General features: G+C 51.7%; 1 protein-coding gene across 5 annotated transcripts in view; it reads left to right on the top strand.

Annotated features, from left to right (window-relative positions):
* KDM6A (lysine demethylase 6A) overlaps positions 1-18046 on the top strand; it is a 1954130-nt gene that overhangs the window by 1191123 nt on the left and 744961 nt on the right. For all 5 annotated transcript variants that reach the window (XM_069636498.1, XM_069636499.1, XM_069636495.1 and 2 more), the window contains one exon: positions 7414-7543. In XM_069636498.1, coding sequence (XP_069492599.1) covers positions 7414-7543 — 130 coding nt within the window. The remainder of the gene's footprint in view (positions 1-7413; positions 7544-18046) is intronic.

Raw genomic sequence — 18046 nt, 5'->3', positions numbered from 1 at the left:
TTCCGAGGAAGGACAAGTTCTGGATGGTGACACTGTGAGAGATACTCCCAAGTCCTGCAGAGCCAGAATAGGCTAGTATTGTTAGACCTTCAGTACGCCTAGTTCTTAATGTGCTGATTCATTAGAAACACTGGAATTTCCTGTGGTTCGTCATTGGAAACTCTCGCTTTCAGTTAAAGGTGCTCCCCTTTGGATTGACCACCTTACTCAGGATGTTCACCAAGCTGATAGGAGTGGCGGACCACTTCAAATGGGAAGAAGTCTGTGTATTCCCGGATTTGCATGACTGGCTCTTCTGGTGTCGTTCATCAGAGCAGGTATTGAGTCATTTTGAGAACACCTGCCTACTGCTACCCGGCTTGAGTTTTATCAGTGTGCTTCCAGAAGTGTCATACACTGTACTGTCCCATAGGCTCCAGTTAACTGGGGCAGTCCTGGGCATGCTTGTAGGCAATGTTTTCCTGCCCAAAGAGAGCCAGCAGCAGTAAGCAGATTGATACGCTTTTCTAGAATTCACGTGTCCTACCAGCTTCAGCTTTTCTACTCCTCTTGGCTGCCTTAATGTTTTTGGTACTAGAGGCCAGGTTGAAGATGTGCTCCCTGCAGTGACTGCTAAACGGTAATCGGTCGCTGCTTACTGGGCACATACCAGATGACTCTTGAGGGCAGTGGCCAACCGCCTGTCATGGTAGTAGAGTCAGGAGAACCTACACCTCCCTGAAAAGCTGGCATTCTCAATGCAGTGATCAGCAGGTGAGAATGCTTTTTTTCCCCTGGTAGAGCACCAATGGCACATTAACTTGTTGGAGCTGCGAGACATCAGGCTAGTGCTGATGGTTTTTGCGCTATCCTTTCAAGGTGGTAAAATGTTCTGCACTACCTCAAGAGGGGTGTGCTGCAGTCACTGCCCCTATGAATAGAGGCCATGCTCTTTGGTTCTGGAATGTTGGAGAACAACTTTAAGTGGCTCACTTGGCAGGGAAAGAAACCAGGCAGATCCTGAGTAAGGCAGGCTTCCATCTCCCACACATGGCGGTTTTGCCCATAGGCCTTTGCAGAGATATTTGACTTTTTTTGGAACCACTCCAGTGGAGCTGTTTGCAACGAGAGCCCACTCTAAGGTCATGTTTTCTGCTTGAAGGAATTTGTTCCGAGGGGACCTGTAAGATGCTGTCTCAGCGGAGTGGCCTTTCGACCATCGCTACACATTTCTCCCCCACAATTGCTGTCCTCCCATTGGTTCTCAGGTGGCATGCAGAAGTTTCAGGCTCTCTTAATTCTGATTGCCTCAAATTGGGCAAGAACGCGGTACGCAGAACCTTTGGAACTGGCCATCTGCCCACCTCAGTCTCCCTTCGAGGGCTGACCTATTGTCGCAGTCGGAAGATCAGGATCTCCATCCGAACACTGAGTCTTTCTCTGGGAATGGCTCCTCAGAGGCTACGATATGATGGTTTGGATCTTTAAGATTAAGTTTTGGAGGTCCTTTTGGCTGTGTGCAGAGGCCCCTCTGTGAGGTCAGTTCATTCATTCTTGCATGCAGTTTTAGGAAGTTCGGGGAATGGTGAAACTAGAGTGGTGCATATAAAGTGTCATGACCAAACTCTTTGGCAATGGAGTGTCTACTGTCTTTGGCTAATCAGGGACTGCAGGTGAGCACAGGGAAAGGATACTTAGCCTCTTTGTTGAAGAGGTGCCCCGCAGCAGGATTTTTATTTCAGTCCGTTTGGTTGCTCAATTTCTCATGGGGCGTATAAACCATTTTTTCTCCTGTTCAACTTGTGTTTCCAGCTTAGGACCTGAACCTGGTCTCTTCATTGTCGTTTGCATCTCTGTTCGAGACTTTGCTTTCCATCTTGATCCAACTCTTCTCATTGAAGATGGTGGTCTTAGGGGTTACCACATTGGCTCGGCTTGTGATTCAGCTGATGGTATTGTCATGCAAGGTACTGTTCCTCAAGTTTTGCAAGGAGAAGGTTGGGCTCAAGGCTATGCTTACTTTTGTTAAAGGTTGTATCATAATTTCATAACTAAAAAAAGAATTGTTTGTTTCCTGCCACCTCTTCTCCAAACGTGGCTGAGAGGCTCTGTAGGGTGCAGAGTTTCGATGTATTGTGGCGGGTCAGAATAGTTCCATGTGTTAATATCCTTGAAAAATTATTGCCATACAAGAATGGTGTCATATTTTTGTGGCAATATTAACCCATTGAACATGCGGGGGACACCCCCTCAACCCCCTATCCCATTTACCCCAAAAATTATCCCCACTAATATCACCCATGGCCATTCCCGACGACCATATATATATATCGATATTATTGGTGGGGATAATATAACCAAATACCATCAGAAGATGAACACTGACTCTGATTTGCCATTTTACTGTAGTGGTTCATTAAAAGAAAGGTAAAAACGAATTACTTCTACGTCCCGTCCCCTTTCCTCCATGCAGCATAGGTGGCCCTCCTTCGGGATAGGACCAGACCTTTTTTTCCTTCCTCCTTTAAATTTAAGGCGCGCATAGCCGCGGCTGTGGGCATTGTTCCAGTCTTTGTGGTCTGCAGCCTCATCCTAGTTGCCCCCCACTGGCCTTTGAAACCCTGGTTTTTCCGATCTGCTGCAATTGTGCTCCCAGTGTCCCGTCCATCTTCCTGTGCTCAGCAGGGGTTTCCTGACGCAGCAGGGCGGGGCAGTGGAACATCCGCACCTGGCCAAACTGGCCCTGGTGGCCTGGTTCCTGATCAGCTGAGGCTTCAGCATGATCAATTTTTAGGTGACAGCTGGGACATCATTCAGCAGGCCAGGAGGCCCTTGACTCGGTCCCAGTGTAAGAGCAAATGGACTAGGTTCTGCCATTGGGCTCGCAACAAGGGTCTGGACCCTATCGCCTGTCCTGTGGATGACTGATTTGCTTTTTCAGCACACCTGGCTCGTTGGGGAGTTAAGGTGGATACTTGCTGCATGTATTTTGCAGCTATCGGGTCTTACAAGAATTCCTCTGAGCATGTTTTTTTAGTACCCAACCCGGTGGTTAATGCACACCTTAAGGGGCTCTTTAGGTTTTTTTCCTCCGGTGCATTTATTTATTCATTACATTTGTTTTGCGCCCAGACCCTGAGGTATCACGGCATAGTTACATACAGTGGTTAATTGCATCTTTATAATAAAACATAGGAATACAAAAAGAATACAGTGGTATTATTATATACAGTGTATATACAAGTGGATGAAGGGGTCTAAACTGATCTTAGTATTGGTTAAATAGCCAGGTTTTCGGTGCTTTTTTTGAATTGTGGAAAGGAGGTTCAGTCTTGATGTTGGGGTGTAATGAGTTCCAGTGCCTAGGCGCAAGGACTTTCAAGCCGCTGTACCCCACTTTCTCTCTTTTATATAGTGGGATATCGAGGTGAGAGTTGTTATTGGATCTGAGAAGTCTGGTCTGAGCTTTCTTATTGACTGTGTTGGTGAGGTATTTGGGAGCTTTGTTGGCAATGCATTTGTGCGTGATGCTTAGAGTTTTGAATAGTATCCTAGCTTGTATGGGGAGCCAGTGATTGTCTCCCCTGATGTTGGAAAAGTGTTCAGATTTTTTTATGCCTAGGGCGGCTCGGAGGGCTTTGTTCTGCAGGAGCTAATGTTTAGCTATGTTGGTTTTGGAGGTGCCAAGGAAGAGGATGTTACAATAGTCGAGCTTAGATAGTATAAGTGCTCTTGCTAGTGTGACGCAATTGTTAGGTGTAAGAATTTTACGGCTTAGGGAAATGAGTTTGGATGTGTAGGCGGTGGAGGAGGGTAGTGTGTTTACTTGCCTGGACATGGTTAAGGAAGCGTCTAAGTAGACACCTAGTGTCTTGACTTGTTTTAGTACTGGGGTTGATGTGCCATCAATGATAAATCATTTATAAATGGGCTGGAGTGTGCCAATTTTGGAGGCTGAGCCTAATATGAGGAGCTCAGTTTTGTCATCATTGAGGCAAAGGCTATTGTTCACCATCCAGTTTTCTATAAGTGAGTATATTTGGTTGATGAGTAGTGAGTCTTGCTCGTGATTGCCTGTTAGCGGGATAAGGATCTGGGTGTCATCTACGCAGTTTGTGTAGATGACACCCATGGAATCCAGGGCTGCAAAGAGCAATTTTGTATAGGCATTGTACAGTGTGTGGGATAGGCATGAGCCTTGCGGGACGCCTATGGGAACTGGTATGGGGTTGGCTGATTCTTTGCCAATGGATACTCTTGATGTCCTGTCCGCTAGGATGGATTTGATCCATTCGTTGGTGTCCTTGGACTTATTGAAGTTATTGGCTAGCGTGTTGCAGAGTTTATCATGGTCAACCAAATCGAAAGCCGCTGAGGGGTCCAATAACATTAGTAGGCAGAGTTTGCCTGCTTCTCTGGTGGCATCCATTTGGATTTTTAGATCGAGAAGTGCTGTCTTGGTACTATGATTAGGGCGGAATCCTGACTGTCGGTCCCCCAGTAGTTGGTGGTGTTCTAGGTGTTTTTGTATTTGGGAGTACGCTATTTTATCTATTATTTTCAATAGGAACGGTACCGTTGTGATGAATCCGGTCTGGGACCTGAATGTGGTTCTCGTAGCTTTGCAACACAAGCCTTTCTAGCCGATGGCCTCTGTTGACATGCGCTTGGTGACGCTAAAGACTGTTTTACTGGTGGCTCACCTCTGTGCGCAGGGTTAGTGAGCTGCAGGCGTTGTTTTTGTGGAAGCCCTTCACCCTGTTTTACAACGACAAGGTCCTCTTGTGCACACTCACCCAAACGTCTTGCCCAAGGTGGTCTCTCCGTTCCATCTGAATCAGGAGATCTGCCTACCTGTGTTCTTCCCGAACCCACAGTCGGAGGCAGAAAGGGCCCTACGTTATTTGGACCTGAAGAGGGTTCTCAAGATTTTCCCCTCTCAGACAAAATCCTTCAGGAAGTCTGAGGCATTGTTTGTGACTTTTGCGGAGTCCTCCCCCGGCTCTCAGGCTTTCAAGGCTTCCATTGCCCGTTGGATGGTTCAGGCCATCTCAAAGGCTTACACGGCCATGGGCAAACCTGTTCCTGAGGGGGATTTATGCTGATGCGGTCAGAGGTAAGGCCACGGCCGTTGCGTTTCAGAGACATGGTTCTTGGGATGTCATCAGGAACGTGGGTACTTGGGCCATTCCGTCGGCCTTCTGTAAGCACTATTCGCTGGACACCAGCTCCAGGCGCAATGCAGAGTTTGGTCAGGGGGTTCTGAAGAACCTTTTTGCTTCATCCTACATATGAGGCAGGTTGTCAAAGCTCCACCCTATGTGCTTGTTCGGTGGAATCACCCACAAGGATGGAGGAAAGGGGATGAGACGTATGAGTAATTAAAGTTACTCACTGTAGTGACTAGAGTACTCCTAGTCCCTTTTCCTCCATATGTCCCACCTGCCTTCCCCCGATAGTATGACGGATATCTAAGCGTCCGATGTGTTCATAGGGGACTGAGGTGAGGTGCTGGAGAGTGGGGCGTTCTGAGGCTGCGCACTATACTAAATTTAAAGGGAAATCTCACTTTTTCGCTGCCAAATGTTCTGGTACCGTCCCTTATGTTGGGCGACGCCCACAACGATGGAGGAAAGGGGACTATGGACTTATGAGTAACACTAGTCACTACAGTGAGTAACTTTAATATCTTTTTGCGTCAGAATGGCTTATTGTCTCTTCAGGACTGGTGCAACCTGCTTCTCCTCTTCCTGTGCTCGCTTTACTCTGCAACACATCTGCAAATGTGGTATCTGTGTCGTTCATCGACCTACCGGTCCACCGTATCCAGCTAGCGGTCACACAACCACTTTTCCTGTGCTCCGACTCAGGACGCATCTCGGTTCGTCCTCCCTTCATCCTTGTGTTCTGCATTTCTTCCCTTACCTAATGCATTGCATTGGCGGCTTCACTCTGCACGTCCCAGGTTTCGACAAGCTGATTTCAAACTTGTGGTCTCAGTCTCGTCCCAGGGCCCCTCGTATTAGTTTTATGATATTCTCACTGGGCTTCTCCTGTACCTTTATTGAAGTCCTTCTTTTCTTTTGGACTCCTACTCGGTATGTTTCCAATGAACTTCTTCATCCTCGTTTTCTTTGTTTTCTTTCATAGAAACCGATGATGTATTTGGTTAACAGTAACAAATGTTGATTTGGTCTTCATAGGGTGATAATGACGAGTTGGTAGTGATATTTTGTTTATGGAGTTCTTCACAGGGATGGGAGTCCTTGTCCCAAGATGAGGATTCTCTCCTGTTGAGTTCCTGCTTGCCTCTACCCCTAGGGAGGGTATTGTGTAGCGGGTTCACCTCCTTAGCCTCCTGGGAAAGGCTCTCCCATGGGGTGAAATCACGGAATCACAGTATCCAGGACAGGAACCTTGCGTAGAAACTATAAGTTGTGTGCCTTTCTCTCTGGTTCGGTTGGGCCGTGTGGTTATGAAACACACACTGTCTCATTGTATTGTGTTTTGTAAAAATGAATGCTATGGAAAAGCTGTTAATGCGGTGGCGGTTCCGTCGGGAATTTGAGTACTCTACTTGAGGGATAAATCCCGCCTCATCTCTCCATAGGGGGTAACCTTTAGAGGCATTTGCGTAGCTGCCACTTGGGCCTCTCTTCATAAATTTGCAGAACACTACAGTTTAGATTTGTTGAGGATCAGGCATGCCCGGTTTGGCAGGGCTGTTTAGTTAAGTTTTCTGGTTTAGCATTGTCAGCCCACCTTCACCTGCTATTCTGTATTGAGGGTATACATATGAGGAATCTGTCGGAGGATGCAGTCCATTGAAGGGAAATTGCCAGTAAGTAATGTTCTTTCTATGGATTCTTCTCCCAGAGATTCTGCATCTCCCTCCCAGGAAACCGGCCAAAGAATTGAGGTGCTCCCAAGTTAGTTTCTTCTTGTGAGAAAATGATCTCCTTGGCTGCTGAGAATGGTGGGGAACTGAGGTGGAGGGACGTAGTGCATGCTATATGCATGTATGCCGATGTCATGTCTGGGATTGAGGAGCTCGGGAGCAAATTAGGGTGTCGTCTAGGTGCACAACGCCCCCCTGTTCAGCTTTTCCAAGAACAGCTGCGCTGGAGGATTTCTATCTAGATGAGGAATCTGTGTGAAGAGAATCCATATAAAGAAGATTACTGGTAAAAAATGTTTCCATTAAAAAATATTTGAACATTCACCCTTCTGAGCAGAACCATTCAGGTGTGACACCACTCTTAACTGCTTCATATTGCGCCACAATCATTCTTCAATTGAGAGCATTCAGCTCATTGTGTAGTGTTAGCCTTGTGTTAAATTGACTCACGGGTGTTCAGTCTGTATTAGTTGGATTTAGGTTTTAATAATCAATTTTCTGTGTAGAAGATGAATATTTGTATTTTTTTCCTATAGGCATTTGCATAAAAATGGTTTATCGAACAGTAACATTTTGTTGGACAAATGTCCTCCTCCACGACCTCCACCGCCACCAAACCCCCCTTTGCCAAAGGACAAATTGAATCCACCTACACCTAGTATTTATGTAAGTATATGTTTACTATTGTGTGCAAAATTATTAAATATCCTGTTTTGGTGAATGGCGTCACAGATTTCATAATGTTTTGATTATTCCCTGTGAATTATTTCGAATGGATTGTCCCCTCCAGCATATTTCACATCTTTGACATGTAATGTCCACAGCTGTGCTGATTTGGAAATTTTTCGGCAGAGGGCGTCCTACATCGATGGCGGCAGGTCGATGTCCCTCGAGGGCCTCCGCCGAGGGTGACGTCATCAAATGTGATAAGTAGGACGCACGGCGGCCGAAGCCTCAGTTCTGTTTTTTTCTACAAACGTGTTTGCTTCGAGAACTCAACGTGCTTTGTGTTATCGTCTTCGATAATGTCTTCATCGACCGCTCCGACCCCGCAGTCGGACTGTAAGAAGTGCAGGGAAACAATTGCCAACAGTTACTGCCTACCTTTCCTAAATCGGCCTCACGACAATCCACCGGGGAAAGTCTTTGAAGATTCCGGATCCGCTCCTTGTGCAGGAGATCTTAACCATGCTGGAGAAAGGCACTGTAGAACTGGTGCCTGTGGCAGAGAAGAACAAGGGCTGGTATTCCCCATATTTTTTGATTCCCAAGAAAGACGTAGGACTGAGACCCATCTTGGATTTGCATCGCTTGAACAAGTTCCTCAGGAAGGACAAGTTCAAAATGGTCACTCTTTCTCAGGTCCTCCAGGCCCTTCGACTTTAGGATTGGTTGGTGTCATTGGACCTATAGGATGCTTATTTTCGTTTGCTGATCCATCCAAAGCACAGAAAATACCTGAGGTTCGCGGTTGGCAACTCGCACTTGAAGTTTCGGGTTCTGCCATTCGGGTTGACCTCTGCCCGAGGGTCTTCACCAAGCTCATGGTGGCGGCGTAGCTTAGGAGCGGGGTGATTCACGTCTACCGCTACCTGGATGGTTGGTTAATCGGGGCAAGTTCTCCTGAACAGGCCTTGGATCATCTCAGCCTCACCTGCCACTCCCTTAACAAGCTGGGCTTCTCCCTCAATTTCAAGAAGTTGCACATGACACCTTCCCAGCAGCTCCAGTACATCGGAGCTGTGTTGGATACGTCCTTGGGGGAAATGCTCGCCACCCAAGGTGAGGGCTCATCACATTGTCCAGATGGTCTACAAATTTCAACATGCCCAGAGTCTTCCGGCTTTTGATTTTATTTTTTTTTGTTTTGGTTTTTTTAAAAACATTTTTTTAAATTTTAAATTTTGTTTACAAGCTATTTTGTTTTCAAATCGAGCGCAGTTGCATTTGCATTCATGACAACAAGCATAGCAGTTTGAACCATTTCTTTACAATTTTCAATATGTTCAGATGTAGGCTCTTGGGTCTAACTGTTAACCTGTCAAACTCCCACCCCCCTCCTCCAAAGTTGTCTGTTGGTCTTGGCATTGTTCGGTTAGGAAGGTGCACTTGTACAGTTAGGTGCTGTGCAAGGGTCAAGTTGTTCATATCAATCTTGCTTGGTCATAGGATAGAGACTTTGCGAAGAATTCTGGGTTTAAAGTACATTTGTTCCCTATCGTCAGTAAACTCGTGTAGGGGCATCCATGTGTTCAAATATTTGGGATTTGAGCCATATGCCAACGCTGTCCCCTTCTCCATGGCCATAACTCCCCACAGCTTTACCCACCACATGGCCACCACCGGCCCCTGTTTATTCTTCCAGATGTGTGCTAGGTTGATTCTGGCTGCACTCAGCATGTGGGTTATAAGTGTGGCTCTGTTCCCAGTACTTCCATAACTGCCTTCCACAGTTCCCCCAATAGTACCACCATTGGATCCATGGGGAGCTGCACCCCCACCACTTCTTTGATGTAACTCAGGATTTTTTTACAGTACGTCTGTGCTAACGGGCAGGACCACCACATATGGATCAAGTTTCCAGTGCCCCACAGCCCCGCCAACAGAGCGAGGAGTCGCTTGATTTAATGGAGTGTATGCGTTGTGGAGTAATATACCATCTTAGATTGAAACACATTTAGAACTTTTTGCGGCCCGCCGCCATATTTGTTCCCAGGTCTCTAGTGATACCGGTATTCCCACATCTACCTCCCATTTCTGTGTGTGGTAGGGTTTCTTCTGGGTCCACCCCACTAAGTATTCAATATAGACTTGATACCCCCTTCTCAAGTGTCCCTTCCTTTATTGAGAGTTCCAACCCTACCCGGTCCCGGGATGCTCCCTCTTTCACTTTTGTGTTCGTGATCCAATGCCTGATTTGGGTATAATGATATTGTTCGGTCTCCGGAATCTGAAATTTCCCTTTGCACCCTTCAAACATCAGGGGTGCCCCATCTGATTAGAAGTCTCCCAGTGTCAGTGTTCGCCTTTCCTCCCAACGGAACCAAAAGTGGGGCTGCATGCCTGATGTAAAGTCTGGGTTATGGGCCATTGGCGTTAGTGGGCCTCCTCCTATCTTTTATCTTCTTACCTCGCAAACCCTTGTCCCAGTACCACAAAGTGGCTGTAGTCATTTCCAAGAGTGTTCCCACTCTCCCTCTATATCTCGCTGCCAAAAACCCCCAGACATTCTAGGGGGGTATCCCTGTTGCTTCCTTTTCCAGAGTTACCCATCGATTCTGATTCTCCTGAGAAACCCATTGTAGCATTGGCGCCCCTTGTGCTGCCCACAAGTATCTGCGGAATTCTGGTACCCTCAGACCCCCAATAGCCTGTGGCCGAAAAAGAACCTTCCTTGGGACCCTGGGTTTCTTCCCTTTCCAAATGAAGGAAATCATTTCTTTTTGTAGGTTCTTGATCGCTAGGTTTGGGATCCGCAGCGGGAGTGCTCCCATTACATGTAAGAATCTGGGGAGAAGGGACAAAGTTGTCAGGAAGGCAAGTTCAAGATGGTCACTCTTTCTCAAGTCCTCCAGACCCGTCAACTCCAAGATTGGTTGGTGTCTCTGGAACTCAAGAATGCTTACTTTCATGTGCGGGTTCATCCCGCACACAGGAAGTCCTTGAGGTTTGCGGCTGGTGACTCGCACTTTCAGTTTTGGGTCCTGCCGTTGGGATTGACCGCCGCTCCGAGGGTCTTCACCAAGCTAATGGTGGTGGTGGCAGTGTACCTCAGGCGAGGGGTGGGGGGGATTCACGTCTACCTCTACCTGGACGACTGGCTGATACGGACGCGCTCTCCCGAGCTAGCATTGGTTCAGCTCGGTGTCACCTGCCGCAGCGTCCACAGGCTGGGCTTCTCCCTGAACTTCAAGAAGTCGCATCTGACACCTTCCCAGCAGCTCCAGTACATGGGGGCTGTTTTAGACACGTCCTTGGGAAGTGCTTGCCTCCGAAGGTAAGGGCTCATCACATTTGTGCAGATGGTGGACAAGTTTCAACATGCCCAGAGTCTCCCAGCTTTCGAATTCTTAAAGTTGCTCGGCCTCATGGCATCATGCATTTTTCTCTTGCCAGAGGCCAGACTGCGGATGAGATCCCTTCAATGGGTCCTCGGAACGCAATGGTCTCAATTTTCAGGCAAAATGTCGGATCTCTTTCAGGTCCCGTTCAAGGTCTCACAGGATCTTCTGTGGTGGGCCAGCGAAGGGAATGTGATGAAGGGGGAACCGTTTTGGCAACCATGGCCAGAAGTGACGGATGCCTCCCTCATAGGATGGGGAGCTCACGCTGATGAGCTGCCCGCCAGAGGTCTTTGGTGTCCGTCGGAATTCAGACTTCACATAAATCTTTTGGAGCTGAGGCCCATTAGGTTAGCCCTGAAGGCTTTTTTGCCGTCTGTGCGCGGGAAGTGTCCTGATCATGACAGACAATAAAGTGGCCATGCATTACCTCAACAAGAGGGGCGGTGTAGGGTTGCTTCCGCTGTGCAGAGAGGCAATGCAGCTCTGGGCAATACAGCAAGGAATCTCGCTATCAGTGGTTCATCTGGCTGGAGAGGAGAATGTGGCGGCAGACACTCTGAGCAGGCAGAGCGCAGTCTCCCACGAGTGGGAGTTGGCTCAGGAAGTCCTTCAGGAGATCTTCGCCCTTTGGGGAACCCCGTAAGTGGAGCTGTTTGCAACGGAAGTGCGAGCGGTATTGCTCAAGGGAATTTCCCCCGAGAGGAGCTTTAGGGGACGGGTTTGTCGTGGATTGGTCATTCCCACTTCTGTACGCGTTTCCTCCAATCCCCGTCATTCCTCGGGTTCTAAGGAGATTGCTGAGGTCCGGGTCACACATGATCCTCATTGCTGCAGATTGGGCCAGGAGAGCGTGGTACCCGGACCTTCAAGAAATGTCCATCTGTCCTCCACGCCGTCTTCCCCACAGAGAGGATCTTCTCTCACGGGAGGAGGGGTCGGGTTCTCCATCCGGAGGTCAAAACTCTCAACCTTCACGCTTGGTTTCTGAAAGGTTGAGATACAAGTATTGGTACCTCCTGGATGACGTGATGGAGGTGTTGCTTTCGGCAAGGCGTTCAGCAACTAAATCCCTGTACCATTAGCGTAAGTTTTGCGACTGGTGCAGAGGAAACAGTGTCGATCATTTTCAGTGTTACATTCCAGTGGTTTTCTTTCTTGTTTTCTTTGGCCCACAGGGGTCTGCAAGTGGGTACCATTAAAAATTACCTGGCAGCGCTGTCTATTTTCAAGCGCTCGTCTGAAGAATGTTCTTATTTTAAGATTCCTTTGATTACCCAGTTTCTAAAAGGGCTCACAAATGTGTTCCCGCCGTCCCCTTTTCAGGTGCCTGTCTGGGATCTGAATCTGGTCTTGAAATTCTTGATGGGTGCTCCGTTTGAAACTTTGTCCTTTGAGACAGTTGACTGCTGACCTTCAAGACAGTTTTCTTGATTGCAGTTACATGTACTCGCAGAGTGAGCGAGTTACAGGCACTTCTCCAGCATGGGGTCTGGCATGGATTCACATGCTCATGAATATTCCCCGTCGTCAGGCTGGGAATCCTCGGTAAAGAAAAAACCAGTATCAGTTTCGTTTCTGATCTGTCTTTCGTAGTAACAACCAATCACTGGTCTCTGCGTCATACTGACCACAGCCAATGACTGCCCTCTACCTAAGCACCGCCTCTGGCAGCCATCTTCAGATTTTTACCGCACGTTCATGTGTTGGGATCCTCGTGCTATTGCTCTCGAGCGTTAGTGCTATTTTTCGCGCTTTTTCACAAAAAACTTCGATTCTTTCGGTCAAAAGAGCCTCAAGCTCCACCGATCCTACATCCGATCAACGGGGACCCGTGTCGGATTCGTCTGTGCCCCTCAAGGGTGAAGATTTCGTCGAGCTACACTTCGGAGGACTCCAGAAGCTTCTCAGGCCCGGTCTCGGAGATGGCCCAGGAGAAGGGAAGCTCGACGCCCGGAAAGCTGTTCAGGGTCTGCCCTGGATGCCAGCTGCAGAACGTCTTTAAGGAGGACGAACACTCTTTCTGCCTTTACTGCCTTCATGAGGACAAGACGCACGTGGAGAAGGACTGTGCGTTTTGCGGCAACATGTCGGAACGGACCATGAAGGACCGCCATCAACGTCTCGCCAACTGGCTGGAGGGTAAGAGCCCGTCTGGCGAGAAGAAGAAGAAATCCGAGCGGTCTTCTAAGACCTTTGAGGGCGCCCCGGCGACGGGGGCCCAACATAAGGCTAAGCACCGCGAGTCCCCTGGCACCGGGAGCGCCGAACGGTCGGGCTCTACGGGCGCCAGGCAGGGCGCACCCTCCCCGGCACCATCAACCACGAGCCAACGCTCTGGGTCGGGTAAGAGGAAGGCCGAGCACCCGGCGAAGCTCCTGGAGAGGCCCCGGTCGAGCTCTAAGGCAGAGGAGGAGCGTGGCAGTGCCCCCTCCCTCAAGGATAAGGCGGTGAGCGCACCTAAGGTGGTGAAGGCCTTGATCCATCCGACCAAGCCCTCTATCGAAACGGTCGCGGCGGCCCTGGCTCAGCCTGTGGAGGCTGCACCAGTGGTGGCGACCTCGGGGCCCAGAATCTCCCTGCCTCCTCGGAGGGAGTCTTCTTTTGTGCCCATCGATAGGACCCCTGTGAAACCCTCCGTGGGGAAGAAGAAGGGGGGGCAGGGCGTCGTCGTAGATTCGGCCTCAACCTCAGAAGAGGAGCTGATCGAGGTCTTAAGCCACGGCCTAGGCGTGGAAGAAGGCCAGCCCGTCGGAATGGACCCCGACGCAGGTGACGACGACGACATCGTCGAGGATACCGACGGGGCCCCTGCTCGCCCGTCGGACTCCCCTCTGCCAGCGCCGCAAGACAACTCGGCGGCCATTTTGTTGGCCATACAGTCCTTATGCTCCGAGATAAGGACGAGGCTACCGTTACCGACGGAGGAACCTCTCCCGTCGGGGGATCCAGAACCGGGACCTTCTGGTGTTCCCCCTACCAAGAAAAGAAGGATCCATCCACCACCTCCTTTTCAACCGTCGCGCCCCGTCCAGCCCTCCTCCCCGTCCACCCGAGGGGATGATACGGGGACTGACACGGCAGCGACGGGTACGGACGACGAGGCATACGACGAGGATTTTCCGTCGTCGCCTCCCGCCAGGGCTTCTCCGCCCGACGAGATTGGATCTTTTCACTCCATGATCTCCAGGGCTTCCGAGCTTTTCCAACTCTGCCCTGAGGAGAAGAAAAAGGAAGGCTTCCTTTATCAGCGGCGCGAGGCCAAGAGGAAGACGGTCCTCGCAGTGCCTCTGTTGGACGACATTTGGGATGAGGGCCTTTCCCTCCTCAAGAACCCTTCCACGACGCCAGCTAGAAGAGACCGGTACGAGAAAAAGTACCGGGTCCCGGACACGGCCCCCCTGTGCCTCCGGGCGCAGCCTACCCCGGATTCCGCCGTCTCTGCGGCAGCCAGGAAGAAAGCGGGGGGGGGGGTGCGGCCTCCACATCGACTTCCCCGCCGGACGGCGAGGGAAGGAAATTGGATGCTATGGGACGTAGAGTCATCTCGTCGGCAGCGACGACGATTAAAGCGGCCAACGCCTTGGCTATCGTGGCTCGCTACGACAGGGAGCTCTGGTACAAGATAGCTCCCCTGCTGGATTTTCTGCCGGACGACAAGAGGGCGGAGGCCCTGGAGATCCTGCAGGAAGGTGAGGTGGCCTCGGACCACGCCATCAGCGTGGCGACGGACATCGCCGACACTGGGTTCCGCCAGCTGGGCAACGGCGTTTGCCTTCGACGTCGTGGATGGCTCAAAGCTACGGACTTCCGGCAGGACGTCCAGACCAGAGTCCTGGACATGCCCTTCGACGGGAACAATCTGTTTGGGAAGACAGTGGACGATTCCCTTCAGGCCATCAAGGCGGATACTGAGACGGCCCGGGCCCTTGGAGTTCTGCAGCAACGACGGACGCCCTTTCGGAGCAGCGGAGGCAAGGGCGCCTCCAAAGGTTCCGGCGGCGGTTTCGCTTCCTACCGTCAAGCGGCCCGCTCGTCGTCGCAAGAGGCCTACAGAGGACGAGGCAAGTCTAGCGGACCCCGCCGTCGTCGCCAAGGAGGTCAAGGCGGCAAGGCCGCGTCCAAGCAGGATTGAAGCGGCCGTGGGGTCGGGCCCCCACCGAAGCACCCCGGTGGGAGGCCGGCTGGCGGGCTTAGTCAGCGTGTGGGAGTCCATCTCCACCGACCGTTGGGTGCTGGACGCCCTAGCCCGGGGCCACGCGCTCGAGTTTCAAAGAAGGTGCCCGCGCGTCCCCCCCGTGGCCAGGAAAGAACTTCACGCCCCTCAACTTCTCCTGGAGGTAAAGGCGATGCTCAGGAAGGGCGCCATCGAACTCGTCCCAAAGGGGCTTCGGGGCTCCGGAGTCTACTCGAGATACTTCCTCGTGAAGAAGAAGACGGGAGGATGGCGCCCCATCCTAGACCTGCGACGTCTGAACAAGTTCATCAAGGCGCAGAAGTTCCGGATGGTCACCCTCCAGCACGTCCTGGGTCAGCTGGAGGAAGGAGACTTCCTATCGTCGTTGGATTTGGAGGATGCCTACTTCCACATTCCCATCCTAAAGGGGCACCGGAAATTCCTCAGGTTCGTGGTCCAAGGGCGTCATTACCAGTTCAAAGCCCTTCCCTTCGGACTACGGTCGGCACCCAGGGTATTCACCAAGTGCCTCGCACCGGTGGCGGCGCAGCTGCGCCGCGAGGGGATTCACGTCTACCCCTACCTGGACGACTGGCTCATCCGCGCCAAGACGAGGGAGCTCGCCGTGGTCCACACGGCAAGGACCGTCCAACTCCTCACGGACCTGGGATTCTCCGTGAACTACGCCAAATCCCACCTGGTGCCCGCGCAAGTCGCACTGTTTCTGGGAGCGAGGCTCGACACAGTGTCCCTTCTGGCCTCCCCGTCGGAGGAGAGGACCAGGACCATCTTGGGCAAGGTGCAACGGATGTTGGTGGCCGACGCGGCCAAAGTGAGGTCCATCAAGTCCCTCCTCGGGATGATGTCTTCCTGCATCTACCTCATTCCCATGTGCAGGCCCCGGATGCGCCCGTTGCAAGAATTCCTGGATGCGCGCTGGATCCAGACGACGGGCAGCTTCGAGGAAAGGATCAAGCTCGACGAGAGCTTCCGACGAGCGATACGGTGGTGGGGCACCCGCGCGCATCTGACGGCGGGCATGGACTTCCAGGCCCCAGCCCACCAGGAGACTGTGACCACGGATGCCTCCCTGGAAGGGTGGGGAGCGCACACCGAAAATCTGCACGCAAGGGGACTCTGGCTCCCGACGGAGAAGTCCCTGCATATCAACGTCCTGGAGCTCCGTGCAGTGTTTTGGGCCCTCAGGTCCTTCCTTCCGTCCCTCAAGGGCAAGGTGGTGAGGATCTTCACCGACAACACCACCACCATGTTTTACATCAGGAAACAGGGCGGAACCAGGTCCCCAGCGCTGTCCAAGGAGGCGCAGGACCTGTGGCATTGGGCCGTCGCCCAAGGGATTTTTCTGGTGCCGTTTCATCTGGCAGGGATAAAAAACACCATCGCCGACTCACTCAGCAGGGAGCTGCGCTCGTGCCACGAGTGGGAACTACGGCAGGATCTGGTGGATCGCCTCTTCCGACGGTGGGGCACACCCCAGATCGACCTGTTCGCGACGGCGACGAACACCAAGTGCCGGAGGTTCGCCAGCAGGTTTCCCCAGACGAGGAGCATGGGCGATGCTTTCTCGTTCCCCTGGGAGGGCCTGTTCCTCTACGCGTTCCCTCCTTTGCCTCTGCTAATCCGGCTCATCAACCAGCTCAAGAGGTCACGGTGCAGGATGATCCTCGTCGCACCTGCGTGGCCGAGGCAGATATGGTTCCCGGACTTGCTGGACTTGTCAGCGTCCCCGCCGATCAAGCTGCCGGCGGACGCGGATCTACTCTCCAGGGAAGGAGGCGCCATCCTCCACCACGACCCGAAGTCGCTGAACTTGCAGGCCTGGCTCCTGCAGCGCTAGAGTTTGGAGGATACGACATACCGGCCGATTGCAGAGAGGTTCTTGCAAAGGCCAGGGCGTCCTCGACTCTTAAATGCTACGGACACAAATGGAAGAGGTTCTCTGTCTGGTGCCACGCACAGAAGATTAACCCTCTACGGATTACGGCTCCCCAAGTACTGCCGTACCTGCTGACGCTGGCCAAAGCTGGTCTGGCACACGCGTCCATCAAGATTCATCTTGCTGCGATCTCCCGATACACCAGAACCACGGGGCGGACGTCCTTGTGGTCTCATCGTCTGGTGAAAGAGTTCATGAAGGGACTGTTCAGATCGTTCCCGCCGGTGAAGACTCCGGCCCCGGCGTGGGAGCTCAACGTGGTGCTGACCAAGCTCATGGGACCTCCGTTCGAGCCTCTGCACTCGGCCCCGTTGAAGTTTCTATGGTGGAAAACAGCTTTTCTTGTGGCCATCACCTCCGCACGACGAGTGGGAGAGATCCAGGCCCTTTCCTGCAAGGCCCCGTACTTGACTTTCCACGACACGAGGGTAGTGCTCAGGACGCACCCCTCCTTCATGCCCAAGGTACCGTCGGACTTCCATCTCAACGAACCCTTGGTGTTACCTGTGTTCTTCCCGTCGCCTTCGTCGCCGGCTGAGAGGACTTTGCACTCGCTGGATGTAGCTAGAGCGCTGAAGTTCTACGTGGACCGCACGAAGGGTTTTCGGAAGACGTCACAACTCTTTGTGAACTTTGGACCTGTCAATCAGGGGAAGGCTCTCTCGAAGGCTTCCATCTCCAGATGGCTCTCCGGCTGTATCATGTGCTGTCACCGGTTGGCAAACCGACCGCTGCCTGGCCGTCCGAGAGCCCATTCCACCAGAGCGATCGCAGCTACCACGGCGTTCCTATCTGGTGTGCCCCTGCTGGACATATGCAGGGCTGCTACGTGGAGGTCGACGCACACCTTCACGAAATTCTACTGCGTCGACCGGGATTCCAGGGAGGAGTCCAGGGTCGGCCAAGCAGTGCTGCGCAACCTGTTCGCCTGAGGTGAGCCTGGTGAGGAGGTAAGATGCTTAATGTTGAGTTGA

This window comes from Ambystoma mexicanum, chromosome 7p (assembly GCF_040938575.1).
Source record: "Ambystoma mexicanum isolate Mex_15411 chromosome 7p, UKY_AmexF1_1, whole genome shotgun sequence".
NCBI lineage: Eukaryota > Metazoa > Chordata > Amphibia > Caudata > Ambystomatidae > Ambystoma > Ambystoma mexicanum.
This window is presented reverse-complemented; position numbering and strand designations above follow the sequence as displayed.